General features: G+C 35.8%; 1 protein-coding gene across 1 annotated transcript in view; it reads right to left on the minus strand.

Moving 5' to 3' along the window:
• The window catches only part of FER (tyrosine-protein kinase Fer), a 298,771-nt gene that overhangs the window by 81,927 nt on the left and 196,057 nt on the right, over positions 1-20,787 (minus strand). Inside the window, exons 11-12 of the mRNA XM_090370126.1 lie at positions 18,648-18,845; positions 3,901-4,077 (exon numbers count right to left, since the gene is read on the minus strand). Coding sequence (XP_090226252.1) covers positions 3,901-4,077; positions 18,648-18,845 — 375 coding nt within the window. The remainder of the gene's footprint in view (positions 1-3,900; positions 4,078-18,647; positions 18,846-20,787) is intronic.

Raw genomic sequence — 20,787 nt, forward strand, 5'->3', positions numbered from 1 at the left:
CAGGATCGGGGTCTTGGGGCAGCAGCGCCTAGAAAAAAAAAATTCTCCCATTTGCGTATTCGATTGCTTGTGATTTACTTTTTGGTTTCCCTTGGTTGAGTGCAGGTGTCTGTTGTACTGGATGATTTATTCCTGCGAAATATTAGTGCGAAAATGTTGGATTGTTTAGAAAACATAATTCGATTGATTAGGTAGTGGTTTCTGTCTTTTTAGCAATTCTGTTGATGTGTATCGGAAATTTTCAGTGTTCATGCACGTGAAATCATCTGGTAACCAGTGGTTGCACATGATGCTAAGTTTTTATAAATCATGTGGTAATTACTTGTTTTTTAATGTTCAGGCAGAAAATCAGGGAATAGGGTTTGGCAGTCCTATCCCCCATCTAGTAATGTACAGGCGAGAAGAATCAGTGGTTGCACGAGGGTGTGAATTTTTTTTTCTTGTTTTTAAAAAAAAATTGCCATATCGCCTTTTCTTCATTTCAGCTCCAATTTTGTGGAAAAAAAACAGCGGGGTTAGGGGGTGACAACCGCCACCAAAAAAATTTGTGTTCACTCGCATCAGCAATTCTCGTGAAATAGTCTAGTCATGTACGGGAGAGAAGAATCAGAGGTTGCATTTCGTGTAAATTTTTGTTATTCTGTTTACATAATAACGTGCATTTTTGTTACTTTCTTTTTAAAAAATTTGCCATTTCCCACTCTATTTTTCTTTATTTTCAGCTCTACCGTAACTGCATGTTACATCTGCCTGTAACATGTGGTCGAGGAGAAGAGGGGGAATTTTTGTTTGTTTTATTTTTAAAAATTGTTGATCTGCTGTTCCATTTCTTTCACGAAATTTCCTTTTAAATTACTTTTTCTCCTTTTCAGCTTTATCTGACTTATTAAAATGTCACATGACATTTTGCAATCCCTGAAAAAGTGCATTTTTGTAACTTGAATTTTTAAATTTATTGGATTTATCCTTTGTTTTCAGCTGGCATATTTGTTGCTGTGCCACGTGCCATCTGTGTGTCACTTGACATCTACCGGGCAAGGAAAGGAGGGGGAACACAGTGAGTGGGCAGAGTCATAAACCCATCATTCATTGCTTTCCCCCTTCTCTCCTTGCCACCATTTTGAAAGGGATACTCATTTCTGAATCTCTACCTAAACTTTAAATTCTAAATCACAGTAATTGTACTCCATCACAATAATAAAATAAAAGGAAAAGTATAATGTTAAAAAAATTATACAAATTTGTTTCCTTGCTTTAAGAGATGCAAATTTATTAATTATTTCATTTATATTTATTTGTTCCAAATGATCATTTTCCATTGAAATTACTGCCAAATTAGAGATTCGTTGTTGAGACACCGTCGATCATAAATAATTTTTGATTAATTTTAATTTTGGAAAACTCTGTTCAAAGTTAGAAAAATTCTTAGTGCAACTGCTACATTTGGAAAAGTATCTGTAAAATCATTTTTAAAAATATATTGTGACACTTAAAATGGAGTAATATCTTCTTTAATATAAACTTGAAGTACTCTGAGTTCTTCAAATAATGCTGAACCATCAATATCAAACTCGTTACATTCAATGTCACTTAATTTAATATGCAAATCATTGCAATGATTTAATAAATCATCATCTGACAATTTTTTTAAATTCAGAAATATAAAAGATTTTAAATATTTCTAGGTGTTCTTTCATATTTGTAAACCTTTCAGTTAACGAGAAAATTATTGTGTCCATAATTTGAAAGAAAAAATTAATTTTGAAATTTTGTTGCGGATCCTGAATAGCTTCATCTCTACTTTCCTAATCGAAATGATGTTTTTGCAATCTTTTCCTTACAGTGCTTACTTTTGGAAACGAAGCTTCAATGCCAATGATAGTAGCCATATTATTAGCTGAATTGAGAATTTTTTTGGAATGTTTCCTCTGTTCTATTTAATTTAAAATATTCTGTGATATTTTGTAGACATTCAAGAGCTTCATGTACATCAGAATTCATTTTTTGGAGCATTTTACTTACCGGATTAATTGTATTTAAAATATCATGCCAAATTATAATTAAACAAAGAAATTTATAAGATGTTATTTTTAAGGCTATTGATTTAGCATGATTCCCTAATGCATTGGTAGTATTATCGCCAAATTTGGATCCACTAAAACTGAAAATAACAGAGCTTATATTACCAAACCAGCCTTCATGCTACTTATTCAGCCACAGAACTCAGTCAACATTTGCATTCACAAATTTATAACACTCAAACAGATTCTGCAATAATATTAACAAAACTGAATTCCAGTTATAAACTATTATTAATACATGAAACTTTAGCCATTGAATGATTTTCTGACTGAACCTCGCAGGATAACATCCTTAAAACAGGTAAAATTTTCGGCACACGCACACTAACCATGCACCACGGGAGCTACAGTTAACCTTTATAACACTCAGAATTTCTTTCCTAATTAAATGAACCAACTGATGATGGAACTGCTAAAGTCCAACGTTAGGACTCTTGGTTCTTCTATTTCTTCCACTCAGGGAATTTAATTTCCCATTTTAATTTCTTCATTATATTTTAACCATACAGATTAGGAGGTAAGTTTTATGATATTTATAAGCAATGCAAAAAAATTGAAATCGTATAAAGAATAGAAGCTATAAGCATATGCTAACAAATAAGTTGCACATGGTAACACAAAGAATACTTACCCTGAGAAAAAATTAAAATACAGTATACAGTACAGTCAGTCCCTGTATATCACGTGTTTACACTACACGAATTCGATCATGCACAATTTATAAATAGGAGAACAATGTTGTATATAACATGAACCGAATTCGCTTATGCACGATTCGCCTTGTGTTTACAAGAAATGGCAGGCGAACTCGGGAATCACCCGAACTGAATGAACAAAAGTTTCTGAAAATGTATATTTATGTTTTTCATATGATTGAAGATTTCAGTGAAGGAGAAACACATTTCACCATAATAACATAAACACCCACAATTGCAGCTATCGATATTATCGCAAATGCAATTAGATCAAGTTTACAACCTGTTTGTAACAGATTCCACTAGCAGGAATGCAACTGAAAATTGTTTTTTTTGTTTTATGATAGTGACCTCCAGAAATGTGTTTTAGTAAAATGTGAGCTAGCATGAGGAGATAACAGTGTGTTTCTGTCTTTACTGCTTTATTTATTCAGTTGCTATATGCGGGCAGCTTTGTTTATGTATCAAGCGTGCCTCCTCATTTTTTTGTCCTTTTTATACTGTAATTGTGTTTTATTCCCTAAAAATGAGTAAAATACTAGAGAAATGTGTGAAAAGGAGGTGTGCTGGTGAAGATACTACAGATTCAGAGAGAAAAAGAAAAGCAATATCAACAGACTGTCAAAAATTCTTACCGGGGAAAACATGTAGCGGCCTCATACTAGTGTTAATGGCCATAATCGCACCAGCCTTTGGCCCACCAGGATTTCTCCAGTAAGGCTTATGGCCAGTCCGCCTCTGTCAATAGAGGAAAAAAACTAAACTGTGAAACGCTTTGAGCGAACTGAAAGAACATGTGATATTGCATGTATCGCTAAATAGAAAATTTCACTATAAAGAAGTTCGTTAATTAAACATAAGTCCAGCTTGTATATGTCAAAAGTTTTTTTGGCGCCCTTTTGAACTGTCGCCCGTAAGTGACGCTTATCTCACCTACCCACTTGCGGTGGCTCTGCTCTTACCTGAGTAAACACTTGTAAATCAGATGCATGCGGGTCATTTATTTTATAGTTATCTACACATCATTACATTTTATAAAACAAGAAGAGCAACTTGATTTGTCATTTTTTTTAATGCTTAACAGAAAAACAATTTAAAAAATGAAGAGTAACCTATTCACTTACCCTTCCAATTTTTTCTACCAATTCAATATCATCATTATTCAGTTCCCATCTCTCTCTCAAAATGGAAGTTTTAAGAACAGCTCCAGATTTATTTGTTACAGGTAGACCAGACTGATACTGGTAGAGAATTAGTTCTCTGACACTGGAGAATGCAGGTCCTTCAAATCGAAACTTATTCTAATAGAGTACATAAAATAACAGTATTTATTGTTCAACCATTTTTCTTTTTTTTAAAAAGCCACATAATATAATAACAAATAAAGAAACTGTCTTAAATAAATCAATGTTAAATCACTGAATGACTGAGATTCATGCCCACTGCTACTCAATTCAGGAAAGCCACCCCTAACGGATACCAATCCTAAGAGTTGCACAGAATAGTCTTTGAAGGCGTGAGAGACAAATGATCTGCAAATTGATGTGCAACTTTTATTAATTACAATGTACACAATAAAAATTAACTTTTCACATAGTCATTTCAAAATCAAGACTAAAAACGGAGTTTGAATTTTTATAGTAATTTTCATACCTCAGGGTCTGTAGATGGTATTGGTGGTTAAACTACACAAGAGTTTCCCAAGAGTGAAATGGTATATGAATAAAGGCACAATAATTTTTTTTGGGAATTTCTGATATTTTTTTTATAAGACAAGCTCAGGGATGCACTTGTGGGAAGAGCAGGAAAAAAAAAAAAAAGAATTCCATAGTAAAACCCACACATACACATACTAATTAATCAAAATATGAAGTACACTGTTTGAAAAAACCAAGCATGCACCTCCATATACCCTTCACACAGTGCTAGTAAAGACAGAGATGTCTATATATTTATCTTCGAATAAAATGTAGTACAAACAGTATGAGAATTTCTTGAAAAATGGCAAACAGTATTAAAATCCTCAGATATTTAGCTCTTACTTGCAAGTTTCTTATTCTTTTTTTAAAATTTCATGAAATGAATGTCTCCCAACATTCATTTCTCCAGAGGCTACAGTTCAAGTGTCAAATGGCTACTGTTTGGCCACATCTGTATATCAGTTGCAACTCTAATTTATATTTTGGACTGAACTTATATCTTAAAATTAAGCAATGGATCACTCTTCTGTTAAGTATGGTTACATTTACACCAAATACAATCCCCATAGTGAAACCTTGGGATCATGGAATGAAAGGTTTTCAAAATATTGTACAGGAATGCAATGCAATGAAAAATTATTTCAGAAATTGAAGAAAACAAGGTAAGGACATAGCCGAAGGTAAGGACATAGCAAAAAGAATTAACTTATTGGATGTAGTACCATATGACGGCTAGTGCTTGGGATTTAATTTTCAACAAACAATCAAAAACTGTTTTTATAAATCAGATTTATTCAGCCATATGCTGTGATAAATAAATGAAGAAAGTAACACAGTGCCAACAGAATATACAAACAGTAATTCATTTAATATTACACAAAATTTTGGTGTGGGTAAAAATTCATGAAAATCTTTCGATAGCAAGTGATCTGTCAGTAAAGGATATAGTCACTGGATTATACCAGATAAACCTGACAGTGAGTAAAATGAAAATTCTGATAATAAAGATATCAAGGTTCAGAGTCATTCCAACAACCAGAGAAATGAGGATATCCTTTGAAGTGTTACTGAGTGCATTAGAACTTAAGGGAGCGAAAAGTGAAGACTACAAATTGCTGTAGAGCAGCGATTCCCAACCTTTTTGACCCGCAGAGCCCTTTTTAGAATCAATTTCTATGGAGGAGCCCCTTAGGCTTACCCTATGTTTTCAAGCTAATGGTATTTAAGAGTAGCGTTACGGGGGGGGGAAGAGGGGATAGATAATAAGGGAGTGTAAAGTAAAGAGATATCTAAACAATTGTACAATGTCCATGCAATAAAATTATATTTTAACAGTAAGCCTAAATTAAGACATAACATAAAATAACATATAAATATTTAATGAGACACCTGTGGTTGTATTTTTTTGCACAGTTTTCTTATTTCAGGTTCAATTGATGATAATTGCAGGCGAATTTCTGGTTCTGCATTTAAGCGACTTCTGTATTTTGTTTTGGTACGCATATAGGCAGAAAATCCCACCTTCACAGAGATATGTAGTTGAGAAAGGCAGCAATACTAATTTTGCTTTCTCAGGCAAGATTTTGAATTCATCTTGCAAATGCAACCAAAACTCTGGTAGACTTCGATTCTGAAATGCATCTCATACTACAATAATTTTGAAGCTAATGGCAGCAAAATGACCGAATGTAGTCTGCTAGAGAATTCGTAAAATTCAACTTGGCAAATTTTTATTCAGAATGTGATTTCTAGTTTTCTAATTTATGTTTCTAATTCTTTAATTTCATTCAATTTTTAGCTATTTTATTTTCCTGGAGCGGCCACAGAGCCCCTGGGAAGTGTACGCAGAGCCCTTAGGGTTCCATTGAGCACAGCTTGGGAACTACTGCTAAAGAGGTTACAAGAACATACTGAAAATTTAATTGCTAAGGATTTAAAACAACAAACATGGAAATAATTTTTTAAATAGGTCAGAATGGTTATAATGTGTTTTTGAATTTTTTTTTTTTTTAATTTATATTTTATTTATTATTTATTTTGACAATGACATCAGTTGATATGTGTTCATATTGTGGCTATGTATGTAGAGTACTGGGGCTTAGAGGGGAACAGGTATTCTGTGTGTTATCAGACACTCGGTCTAAAACACTGATAGATCCAATATCTTTCTATTACATGAGATTTAGGAGAAGTCCGGTTGGCCTGCCTCCATAAAATCCACTCATGAACACCTTCTCGATGGTAAGCCCTGTTACGTCACTTAGGTGGTAACGAACATGTAGAGTGGTTCTCTTCAAGATGCCTGGTCAGCGTGAAGAGGAAAAGACCAAACCCTCCAGGATATGACAGCACGACGAAACAAATGGCCCTCAGTCCCCAGCGGCTTTCACTCCCCCTCTTACGGCAGCGAGAGAATCAGACTGGAAGGAGAGGGTGCTAAGAATCTCTGGGTACAACCAGACTGCCATGCACGGAAATTGAACTTGGCCTGTTACAACGTAAGATCGCTCATCGGTGAAGACAGGATATTACAGCTGGAAAAGGAATTAGAAATTGTGAATTGGAATATAATCAGTTTGGGTGAAATAAGAAGAAGAAATTAATCATAAGTTTATCAAGAGGAAATCTGCTGTACATCAATGGAAACGGTGAAAGGAGTGAAGGTGGAATTGGGTTTCTGGTCCATAAATATTTAAAAAACAACATCGCCACAGGTGTTAAGAATAATACTCAAGATTTCTAAGAGGTACAAGCTAAAGGTTATAATGATTTATGCACCAACATCGAGCCATGATGATGAAAAGGTTGAAGAAATATACACAAAAATTCAGAGTCTTCTAGATGAGCAGAAAACCCACTACACTATTATTATGGGGGACTTCAATGCTAAGGTTGGAAAATGACAAAATAGTGCAGAAAGGGGAACTATAGGAAATTTTGGAATTGGTGAAAGAAATGAAAGAGGTGAAAGACTTGTGGAATTTGCAGAATCTCAAGGACTGTCAGTAATGAACACTTTTTTCAAGGAAAGGGTGAACAGAAAGTGGACATGGAAGAGTCCAAATGGATTAACAACTAATGAAATTGACTTCATCCTCACTAACAGAAGATATATTGTGAATGATGTTACCGTCCTGAATAAGGCAAATGTTGGAAGTGATCACAGAATGGTAAGATGTACAATTGATATAAATGTAGGAAAGGTTATTTTGTTATTTGGTTTTTAGGAGCATTAGCAACTAAGGCCATATTGCTCTGGGATATGCGGTGGTCATTCCTTGACCTTTCCGCATCCTCCGGTATTTGGTGGTGACGGGCTCGAACCCCAGTCTAATCAAGAAGCGTGTGCTACGCACTGCTGCTCCTTCCCACCTGGCTACGGAGGCGCCCTGTAGGAAAGGAAAGAAAAAAACTGACTCAAGTAAATAATACAAAGGTCTTTGAGATAACAGACAAGGAGAAAAAGCAGTATGTACTGGAACTTAAGAACAAGTTTGAGCTTCTGCAGATTGCCCAGGACCAAAATATCGACAAGGAATATTACAACTTCCTGAAAGTGATAAAGCCAAAGAAACCTATACGGAAAAATAAATCCAAAAAAGAAAAAAATTAGTCAAGAAACACTTATGATGAACTGAAGGCAACAAATGAAGAGCAAGATAAACACTGACAAGGAGAAAATTGAGTATACTGAGTTATGCAAAGCCATTAGAAAGAGACTCAGAGAGGACATAAGAAGATTTAACACAAGAAAAGTAGAACAAGCATTAAGGGAAAACAAAGGACTTAAATCAACAGCCATGAGCAGTAATACAGAAAGACAAATGATACTGAAACTGAAGAATAGTGATGGTGTAGTTATAAATAGCAGAGAAGGCCTAGCCAGGTGGGTAAAGCGCCTGCCTGGCAACCCAAAGGTCGCGGGATCAAATCCCGCCTTGGGCTTGGATCAAAGTACTGCAAAAACCTTTGGAGGTGCATTATGGCCACAGAAGTCGATGTGCCAATAACTACCAAAGAAAAAAAAAAAAAAAAAAAAAGGAGACGGGGCAATTCAAATACTACAAGACTACTATAGAGATTTATACAAGGAGCAAGGGAATGATGCCAGCAGTGGGGGAGATGGATCGCAAATTAGCAACACATAAGACATACCCAATATTCTTCCTGATGAGGTAGAACATGCATTGAAGAAAATGAAGAATTAGAAAGCCCCGGGGGAAGATGAAGTTACTGTAAAAGTTGTAAAAATTGGGAGGAAGAGACATAACACAAAAACTTGCAAGGCTCTTCACAAAGCACATTAGAAAAGGTGTGATGCCTAACCAGTGGAATAATTCAATCATAGTTTTGCTGCATAAGAAAGGAGATAAATCAAAAATTATAGACCAATTAGCTTGTTATCCCACATCCAAGTTGTTCACAAGGGTTATTACTAACAGATTAGAAAGAATACTTGATGAGAATCAACTGAAAGAGCAAGCTGGCCTTAGGACAGGATTCTCAACTATGGATCACCTTCATGTAATATCACAGCTAATGGAGAAAGCAAATGAATATAAAACACCATTATGCCTGGCATTTGTGGATTATGAAAAGGCATTTGACTCCATACAGCATAAGGCTATGTTTCGGGCACTGGAAAGACAAGGCATAGATACCCCATATACAGTCAGTCCTCGTATAGCACGATAGTTGTGTTCCTAGAAACCCTCGTGCAATGCAAAATCGCGCAATATAAACTACAGGCCCTATGGGAAAAATAGGGTTAGGTGCGAACCACCCAATATTGAAGACACATTTTTAACCAAAACATTACCAAACACAATAAATAATCGTAATAAAATAATTAAGTATTTTATTACGACTATTACGTAATAAAATATTGCTAATTCTTTTACTTCTATTGTAAGCAAACTTGTTTTTTGTTTGATTTTCTATCCAAATAGTTGACAGCCGTTGCATCTCTTCCAATTCTTTGTGTCTTAATCTAATGGATTTTAATTACACTTTGAGCTGTTCCTGCTATGAAAGTTGTTTTTATTTTCTCTGCATTCTTTATAATTCTCAGCATTGCCTCATTTTGGTCTGTAGCACGTGCAATATCACATGGTCTTTCATTTTGCTCAAAGCGTTTCACAGTTTCATATTTTTTCGCTATCGACAGTGGCGGACTGGCCATAAGCCTTACTGGGGGAAACCCCGGTGGGCGGAGGCCGGTGTGATTTTGGCCATAAACCATAGTATGAGGCCACTACAAATTTTCCCAGGTAAGAATTTTTGACCCAGTCCGCCTCTGTTTATCGATATTGCTTTTCTTTTTCTCTCTGAATCTGCAGTGTCTTCACCAGGACGCTTTCTTTTCACACCTTTTAAGTATTTTACTCATTTTTAGGGAATAAAACACAATTACCAAACGAGGAGGCACGCTTGATACACAAACAAAGCTGCGTGCATGTAGCAACTGAATAAACAACACCGTAAAGGCAGAGATACACTATTAACACTTCACATTTTAGTAAAGCACATTTCTAGGGGGTTACTACCATAAAACAATAAAAACAATTTCCAGTTGCGTTTCTGCTAGTGGAATCTGTTATAAACTGGTAGTAAACTCGATCTAATTGTATTTGCGATTATACCGATAGCTGGAATTGTGTTGGTTTTTACGTTATTATGGTGAAATGTGTTTCCCCTTCACTGATAAAAAAAAAAAAAAACACTGATAAATTTTCAGAATCTTCTCTTCATTCCTATCGTGTTGCGTTTGGTTGGGGTGATTCTGCGTTCAACTGCCATTTCTTGTAAACACAACGGTGAATCGTGCATAAGTGAATTCGGTTCTATAAGATATCGTTCCCCTATTTATAAATCATGTATGCTCGAATTTGTGTAATGTAAACACGTGTTATACGAGGACTGACTGTACTATGATTTTGAAGAAAATATATGAGAATGCTACCTCCTTTATTAGACTAGACAAACACAGTAGCAAATTTAAAATCGAGAAAGAAGTTCGACAAGGAGATGCAATATCTCCGAAGCTGTTCACTGCTGCCCTTGAGGAAGCTTTCAGAAGATTAGACTGGTCGCAGAAAGGAGTCAATGTGAATGGAGAGTGCCTAAACCACTTAAGATTTGCAGATGACACTGTGGTCATAAGCCACGATCCCAAAGAATTAGAGGAAAATCTCAATCAGTTATGCACAGTTAGTAAGGATTTTGGACTAAAGATGAATATGGCTAAAACAAAAGTAATGATGAAGAAGTATGCCACAGAAAGGGACATAATGATCGATGGAGCAGTAATTGAAAAGGTGGAGTCATATACTTATCTGGGACAAGTTATTAGCTGTAATAATGATAAATGGCTGGAAGTCGAGAGAAGAATAAATTTTGGATGGATAGCATTCAGGAAATAGTCACATACTGAAGAGCAATATCCCAGTTTGTCTGAAACGTAAAATAATGAACCAATGTATACTCCCCACCATGGCTTACAGAAGTGAAACTTGGGCACTCACCAAAAGAATGGAAGAGAAGCTGAGAACTACACAGCGAAGAATGGAATCAGACAATTAGATAAAAGGAGAAACACATGGATTAGGCTGCAAACTCAAGAAATGGACGTTCTTATCAAAACTTAAAAACTAAAATGGTCTTGGGCAGGACACATAGCTCGAAGACATGATAACTGATGGACTAAGAAAATAATAGAATGGTACCCAAGAGGAGCTAGAAAAAAACCTGGAAGACCACGGCGGAGATGGATAGATGAAACTCATGAGTTTGTGGGTAGAAAATGGATGCCCATTGCACAAAACAGAAGGAACTGGAAAGTTGCTGGAGAGGCCTTCATCCTGCAGTGGATTGAAAATGGCTGATGATGATGTAGAGTACTATACACTGGTGTTCAAAGAAAGTGCATCACCGAGGAATTTCACATTTTTAATTCTTTTTTGCGATGGTATGTTACATTAATGACTAGCATCACAAATAGAAATATAAACAAAAGATATTTATTAATAGTTAAGGCACAGCTAAGTAATATTTGACAGGTGCTCTCAAAATATTCCAAAATGAGCATTTACAACCTTTATACCACAGTTTTGGTAAACACGACAATTATGGCTGAAATGTTATCAGAAGCTCTCAGTTTGCTTCGGTTTATCATTTTAAATGGAAAAGAAATGAAAAGTTCGCCAGGTACAAACTAATATTTAGTTGAACTGCCTCTGGCCCTGATGACAGCATCACACCATCGAGGCATTGACAAGATCAATTTCTGAAGATAATTAACTAATAGTTTGTGGTTCAAAACACGAATTATGCCTTCCTAAAGTTCACGAAGGGTCTTTGGTCTCTTTCTGGCAACTGCAGATTCCACACGATGCCGACAGGACAGTTCTATATAGTATTCAGGTTCGAGCTGTTTCCTAGTCAGCTAACAGTTGTAATGGACTGTTAGCTGACCAGGTTAAACAGTTAAACACATTACTGTCTAATCTCTAATGCAGAAATGAAGCTAAACTAACTATAGAAGTGCCTACTTACACTTTTCGCCTGATGACAAGGAGCAGAGTCATCCTGAAAGATGCAGTTACTTGGCAGGCTGAAATAGTCTCTAATGGTTGGCAGCAATTTGCCTTCCAATATAGCCAGGTATCCATTGGCATTTATGGAACTTTTTATAAACTGCAGGTGACCTACTCTGCAATAGGAAATGCACCCCCATATCATTTGGCTGGTAGAGAATTTCACTGTACACACCATACAGTCTGGATGGTATTCTTACCAAGTCTACGGCAAATCGTTTGTGTCCCATCAGAGCCATGCAAATTAGCATTAGCATTAGTAGAGGCATTTTTTTTTTTTTTTGGTAGTTGTTGGCGCATAGGCTTCTGTGGCCATAATGCATCTCCCAAGGTTTTTGCAGTACTTTGATCCAAGCCCGAGGCGGGAATCGAACCCGCGACCTGTGGGTTGCCAGGCAAGCACTTTACCTATCCGGCTGGCCCGGTCGGCTTAGTAGAGGCATATGATGCAAAAAAGCAAGCTTATGCAACATCAGCCAAAAAAAAAAAAAAAAAAAAAAACCCACTTCCACTTCACCCCTCCGTTCGTTCGAAATACCTGTCCAGCTGAGCCTTAAATTTATTTAGGCTATCAACTTCCACGACAAGGGATGGAAGTCTGTTCCACCAACCAACTACCCGCTGGCTAAAGGCAAATTTCTGCACGTCTATCCTACATCTGTCTTTCTTCAATTTGAATTTATGGCCTCTCAGGTGATTATTCTGAGCAAGAGGAAGAATCCCATCAGCACTGAGCATGCTCAAACCATTCAAGGTTTTATACACCTCTATCAGATCACATCGCTGGTGCCTAGTCTCCAGACGCTGTAATTTGCAAAACTTAAGCCTTTCTTCGTAAGAGCAACCCTTTGTTCCATTCACTAATCTTGTTGCCCTTCTCTGTACTCATTCCAGCAGCTCTACATCCTTCTTCAAATGAGGCCTCCACACTTGTATACAGTACTCAAGGTATGGCCTGACCATTGCCTTATACAAGGGAATAATCACCTCCTTATCCCTACTAGAAAAATTCGTGTATATCATTGACAAGACACCATGAGCTACTCTTGCTGCCCATCTGCACTGCTCAGAGAACTTCATATCTGCCTGCACATTACCCCCAGGTCCTTTTCATTCTCTACCACTGTCAGTGTAGTACCACAGATTGATACGTTGCTCTGGGGTTGCTGTTTCCCATATGCAGTACTTTACATTTGTCAATGTAAAGTACTCCTCTCAGCCACCTCACAGATCATCTGCTCAACCTTTCCAGATTCTCTTTCAGCAGCATAGTGTCAGTAGTGTCCTTGACAACCCTGCCAACCTTTGTATCGTCTGCAAACTTGGACATTACGCTTGATATACCATCATCAACATCATTTATAAATACAGAAAACAATAATGAACCCAACACTTAACCCTGATGGACTCCACTAATAACATTAGTCCTCGATGAGCAGTGTCCATTGATTACCACTCTGTCTTCTCCCCCTCAACCACCCCTTTATCCATAGCAGCAATTTGCCTCCAATGCCACACTGCTCCAATTTGTGCAGCAGTCTTCCATGTGCAACAGTATCAAAAGCTTTTCTAAGATCCAAGTATATAATATCAAAGTTATTACCTGCATCCAGTTCTTTTGTGACTGCATCATAGTATCCAATCAAATTTGTCAGGCAAGACTTCCCCTTAACAAAACCATGCTGTGTCCGAGCTATAACTGAAGTCTTGTCTAGATGATCCTGCAGTGCTTCTTTAACCAGTGCCTCCATTAATTTTCTTGGAACAGAAGTTAAACTCATAGGTCTATAATTACTTGTGTCGGCCTTTGATCCTCCTTTGTGAATTGGGGTCACATTTGCACATCTCCAGTCTGTGGGTACCTCCCCTGAGTCCAAGGAAGCACTCATAATTATGGCTAAGGGTTTGCTTACTTCCTTTGCTGCCTCCTTTAATATAACTGGATAGATCCCATCCACCCCAGGTGCCTTTCTTGTGTTTATCTTCAACAATTTCTCCTCCACTTTACTCTCAGTTATTACAAGATTCTCTAGCTTACTGCCAGAGTTGAATACACCTCTGGAATTGAATTTATTCCATGAAGATTCAATTTATTCTCATCCGAGAAAATAACTGACTTCCACCAAATTAATCGGACCTTTTTCATTTTTTGTGAGAGGAGGCGCTTCTTCTTAGGACGATGGGCTACAAGTTCATTTTTGAAGAGGCATCTTCTGACTGTTACTGCACTTGCTACCACTCCTGTATGTTCTTCCTATTCTCTTTTCGGCTCAGATCAAGAAGCTTTAAGGTTTTTAAGGCATAAGCACTTCAAAATCTGGTCCTGTTTTGGCGACTCGTTTGCATCCGGTTCCTTTTTTTTTTTTTATGAGCAGAACCAGTATTTTTGAGTTTGAAAAGAAATCTACTCACTGTCGACTGATTGCAAGACACTCTTATAAGCAATATGATGGGAAGAACATCCTTCCTCACGTAAAGCAACAATAGCACTCTTTCTTCGTGGCGTCAACTGCACATTACTTGCCATCCTGACACAAGCAAGGAATGACCAGAAATCTTGCAGGGCTTGCTTATGCAGCTGAAAGTAACAGCTGATGCATTATTATGTCATCACATATGCATGCCAATCTTATCTGATGCAATCCATAAGAAATATTGTCATATATTTGCGTTATTCTGACAACAATCGCAAATTTAAGGGGTGATGTACTTTCTTTGAACACCAGTGTATATACTGTATTGGATAATAAAAGATTTGTACTGTAAACAACTTTTTATTTCATCAAAAATAAAAAAAATATTCCATCTAATATTATCAGCTGCTTATTGTTATCAATTTTCATACACCAAACATGATCAAAAAAAAGTGGCACCAACTGTATAAAATGGGGTAATTTTCACAGCATCCAATGGCATGAAAGTCTTCAAGCATGCGAAATCCACAGTGTCAAAAGTTTTTTTCACATCAAGATATGCCATTACTAGATGTTCCTTGCAAATGAATGCATTATGGCTATCTGACTCAGTTTCGATCATTACATTAAGTGTATATTTGTTTTAGATGAAAGAATTTTTAGAATTTCTAATTTCAAGAAATTGAGCTGCTTATGTATAAATTTTTCTAATACTTTGCCTGGGCATCTTGAGAGAGAGAGAGAGAGAGATCAGTCTATAATTATGTACAGCTGATTGATCTTTTCCAGGCAGGCTTCGGGAAAGCTAAAACAATTGACAGCTGCCAAGATTGTGGATATGAGATTTCCTGACACTATTCGATTATAAAAAAAAAAAAAAACAACAAACAATTCAGTGCTTGTTTCATTCAACTGTTTTAGCACAAGATTCTAAATTTCATCATGAAATTATTAAGGCTAATGAAAGGCTAATTGCACAAAAAGTAAACATTGGTTTATTACATTTCATTCTGCTAAGGTTTTGGTGTTTTGAAAAGATAGTTCATATGCCTTCTCTGCTTAAACTTTATAGGTTCCTGTAATGACATTTGCTATACCTACTGTGGATATGTTGGAATGGGCCGATATGTCCAGCCCATTCCAACTGAAAATTGGAGAGGATGTCTGTGGCTATTTACCATTTAATTTCTGGATTGTTTTCCATATTAATCTGGTATCTGTATCCTTAGTAATACTTAGGATACAGATACCAGATAGCATACCCATGAGTCCTGTTTTTCACTATTTCATCTTATTTGTCTTGCTTTAGCCTTAAGTTTTTGTAATTAATTAGGTTTTGGGCTGTCAGATACTTCATTCATTTCTTGTTCTGCTTTATTACACAAATCATTCCACCAATAGTAATAGTTAGTTTGAGTGCATTTTTGATTAGACAAATGCAGTATTACCATTGGCAGCTGCTGTTAGTATTTGCTTGGTAATATGTTCAGTGTGACACTAGTGGAGAAAGTTCTCCAATCTGCTTCAGGGAACTTCCACCTTTTCCTTTGTTCTGTATGTGCTGATACTGTCATTGGAATTTACAAATGATTAGTCATACAAGTATGTTATCCCATGTTTAATAAGTTCAGGTTGTGTCGACCTAGAGATTAATGCACAGAATTCATTATGGTAAATCCTCATAATGAATGGGGTGCAATTAAAGTCACCTAATAAACAGAAAGGAGCTGCAATTTGTGCTATAAAATACCAAAAACTTGGTCACAAAATACTTCAAATTTGAAAATAATGTAATGCCAATTGATGAAATTTTTCTATCTTGGCATTTATTAGAATATCATTTTTCAATGGGAATCAAGCACCATGCAGTCACACTCTACCATAAAGAACTTCCTCACTGAGCAAAAGAACAAAATCCCTTTTTTAGACTCTCCTGACCTTGGCAGCAGAAATGCCTATGATTAAGTCAACAAACTTACAAAAATGGAAGTGGAAAATTTAAAAACTTTTGGTATAATAAATTTGAACATAACATTCTTAAAATCACCCAGCAGTAACGACCTAATAAACAGATCTAAGGTTTGGTCTATAGAGCTATTTTTGGATTTTGAAACATTGGCATAACATTTAAAAGAAACAAGAAAATTGATTTATTCAAACCAAAAGAGAGAAATGTGAACAGGACTTCTGCACAAGTGAGGAAAACGTGCACAGTATTAGCAGCATGATCAACTTGTTTAGGACTACTTTTGCCAGACATCTGCAATTTAGAAGTTCTTTCTGTTGAGGAGTTCATCAGTTTGTCTTAAAAATTTTGGATCATGAACTGGAGTCAGTGACTTTCACTAGTGATCACTTGTTATACTTTTCAATTTGATAGCTTTGAAAAGTGCTCTTACTGTTTTTCTCACCACTTCTAACCTCTTCTTTAAACAGACTGGTGAGAGGTTGTCATTACTCTGCCAGTCTAGTTACACATTTAACCAAAGACAGAAAACATGTACACATAATTCAAAATCCTTTTTACTTTATTGGCATGGCATCAGTTGAACCTGTTTAAATTTATCTTCCCTTTTATCACTTTCTAGACAATAATACATTTTTACCAATTATTCATCCACTTTCACAGGAAGGCATGCAGCATCCTTTTCAGTATACAGATTAATACAGCTTATTACCATTAAGTGCTGAATTGGCTTTTTTAATACCCTTGCCATTCCAGTTTTCTGGCGCATAACAAGCTTATTAATCAACACTAATATACAGATAGTTTTTTGAAGGAATTCTACATCTTAATTTGTTGAGAAGATGTCCAACGTTGTGAGTCACTTTAATTACTGTCATCTGCAGCGATTGAAATTGAAATGACCCATTTTTCAGAACCATCCCTACCTCTTCTTTCCCTATCCATGCAGTTTTACTAACAATACCTTTTGTTTCTGTTGTTCCATAATTTTATTTTATTTTTTGTTATTTTGTTATTGGGAAACATATTTCTGAACAATGCATCTGCATGATCAGCACACTTCAGAAGGATTATGTTCTATGAAGATAAGAAGATCATGTTCCGTGACAAAAGATGCAGATAAACATTCTGCACAAATGACATCATTACAGTGAAATGCAACATCCATTTTAGTATTTCTTTCCATACGTTGCACACTGTTGTTTTACTCATCTGTTTGAAAATGTCTGCCATTAATAGTAGAAGGTGAAAATGTTATCTTTCCCAGATTTTAAAATACATATAAAATCTTGCATCCATTTCTTTTGAAATTTGTCATATATTTTTTGGCATTTCACTGAAAGATAATATTAATTAGCTTCATGCTACATAAGTACTATGAATTTATTTCACATTTCTATTTTCCAATGTAGATTATCATAGCAATGGTTTTTTTTTTTTAATTTGCAAAATTATATATATAAAAAAAAAATCCAATTTTAATGTAGCTTTACTTTTTGTGAAAAGAGTCTGAGAAAAGCTGAGTTCTTTCAACAATAATGGAGAAACTCTTTTTCACCAACCATATTACAACAGTGAGATGGATGGAGAAAGGTCAAACTGAGTAAAAGAGACTCGGTCAAAAATCTGGAGAATTGGCACCTATGCATCCTCTCTTGTAGTTATAGGAGTAGCAGTATTTACCTATTGATCCAAGTGGAATTTTTAAAACAAAGTTTACTTCTTTTGAACAAACCAAAATATGTTACTTTTCTATTTGTTTTGAAGTCACTGTTTCTCTCACCTACTGCATTAAAAGAGAAGACTTAAGTATTTTTTTCCCTTATCCATGATTCAAACAACCAAAAAGGATAAAATATTTCATCAAAATATTCAATGTTTCAAACAAACAGCAGTTTTTGTTTCACTTTCTTCAAAAAAATGAAATCAGATCATTGCCAATCATAGATATCAAAATGATATCTGTATGATCGACACAATTCAAATGAGACCTGTCTCTCCAGTAGATGATTTGTGAACAATTTATTCCTCTCCTCCATAGGAAAGGTTTTGAAATATATGCAGTGCTGCATTTCTGTTTACACTTTCAAAATCAAAATTACACTTTTATAAACAAAACACGTATTGCACATACATTCAAACCACATGTTCAATGCATATTTTAAACACTCTCATATATAAATAATTACTACTTACATCATATGTTGTTTGCACAATAAAATGTTTATATCCTTGCCAACAAACTGAAAGAACTAGTTGTTTTTCCTCATTTCTAAGTGTCTCTCTAACCAGAAAATCTCCCTCATTTACCAGTAGGCGGACAACTTCTTCACGAGGAAGGACACCATGAAACCATTCTTCTTCTTGTATACTTTTGTTGGTATTGATGAATACCTAAATTGAATATTTGCATGTTATAATATATACATATATAAACACACACACACACCACTAGAAGTGAGGCTCCTTTTTAGAGGATATTTTTCATCAATACTTTGGTATATAATATAGATTTTTTTTTTTTAGCTATTCTGCAGTGTTTAATAAAGTAATGCTTTATATGTAAGTTGAAAACTTGTACACAATGTACTATGCTTGCTTTTTTTGGCACATTTAATCTTACTTTGCATGCTGTTAAAAAGAATAAAAATTTTTTAACAATTTTATTAAATTAAATTAAATATATCTTGAGTATTGTTGTATAAATGCAATAAAAGTAGTACAAACATTAAAATAATAATGCTGTCTTTAATGAAATTTATTAATGCTATGTTAAATATACAAATATAAAGGATGCTAATTACTATACCAGTGATGGAAAGCAAACAATCAATTTGAATTAATAAAAAATAAAATAAAACAGAGTGCATGCACTGATAAATGGGAAGGCACTCAGTTGTAAAGTGCTGACTTCCTACCTTCAAAGCTTTGGGTCTAATATGAAATAAGAGAATGTCACTGTTAGAAACCATTCATATGAATACTTGATAGTGACCTTTTAGAAACCATTTATATGAATGGTTTCTAACAGTTGAATACTTGATAGGTTGCTATCATCCATTTCCCAAAACTGAAGAGGAAGGAGGTCTATATCCAGATTCATTCCTTCTTGAAACCTTAAAGAAAAGTGGCATAAGCAGGAAAGCATTTTAAATGGGACCAGAGGATAAGAGCACTAAAGGCAGGATAGCACTATAAGCAGGAGTATTATAATAGGAGTTTACTGTGTGCATGTGTGTGTATTTATTTTTTTAACTAACAAACATAAGACTATTAAAGACATAGCTGCTAACTTTTGACTCTCAAACAGCTGGAAATCAGATAACTGTTAAATAGGAGGAAAAAATTTTTGGCCAAAACAGTTGGGAAAAAAAAGAAAAGAAAAAAAAGGAAAATAGGATGATTTTTTTTTTTTTTTGGAAACAGGCAGAGATTTCTTAAAGTCCTGTTAGCCTGAGAGTTTTTACCTTCCCTGCAATTCCAACCAATCCAAACTAATACTTAGTTATCAATATTGTAACAGAACAACATCATGACTGAGTTGCATAACTATTGGGAACCTATTGCCAGTTGAAAGAATAGAGAATTTTCCCAAAGTAGCCAGAAGAAGTTTGTATTCCAGGGATCGTGAAAACCTTTCGCTCTAACTAGGCTATACGAATTTCTCTCCATATCTAATAAGAAGCAAGGCAAAGTCTCCCTATTTCCCTACCAGATCTAGAAATGAATTAATTAATGTGCAAAGGGAAAGGAATGCAGGAGCCTGGCTTCTCACGATACATAAGGGATTTTATGGCCAGGGTAACAGAACGGAAGGCGTGGGAAGTTGGCAGAAAGGTAAGGCAGCCATGGGAGAGTAGGTGGGCATTTTTATTAATGTCTCCGACACCATGACGCCAAATAAAACAACCAGAGATGAGGGGACCTATTTGGGGGCATGAGTCGTTCCTGGACCGTCTTGGACAGGAAACTTGTGACTTCAGTGGCCAATGAGAGAGTTTTGATCTAGAAGACAAAGGAGAGCACAGAATATAAAAAGGGCCCAAAATGAGACCAAAGGTTCGTCACCGCCAGAGGCTCTGCTAGTTTTGGTCGCCATCGTTCCTATGGTTGCTGAAAGATCATCATCTTAGTTGCTGTAGATTCCGGCAAACCTACAGCAACTAATAGTGGATCCCTGCAGTCACTGATGTTGGTCACCATCACTGCCTAAGTCACCATCGGTGTCTCACCCAAGCCTCTTCAGTAGCTGTCCACACCATCCGTTCTGGCTGAAGAGATGGAATTGTGATGGCCAGAGAAGACCACAGTCCACTCCACTATAGAAGGAAGCCTT

Source organism: Mastigoproctus giganteus, chromosome 3 (genome assembly GCF_048544385.1).
Source record: "Mastigoproctus giganteus isolate SK-2022 chromosome 3, ASM4854438v1, whole genome shotgun sequence".
NCBI classification, from domain to species: Eukaryota; Metazoa; Arthropoda; class Arachnida; order Uropygi; family Thelyphonidae; genus Mastigoproctus; species Mastigoproctus giganteus.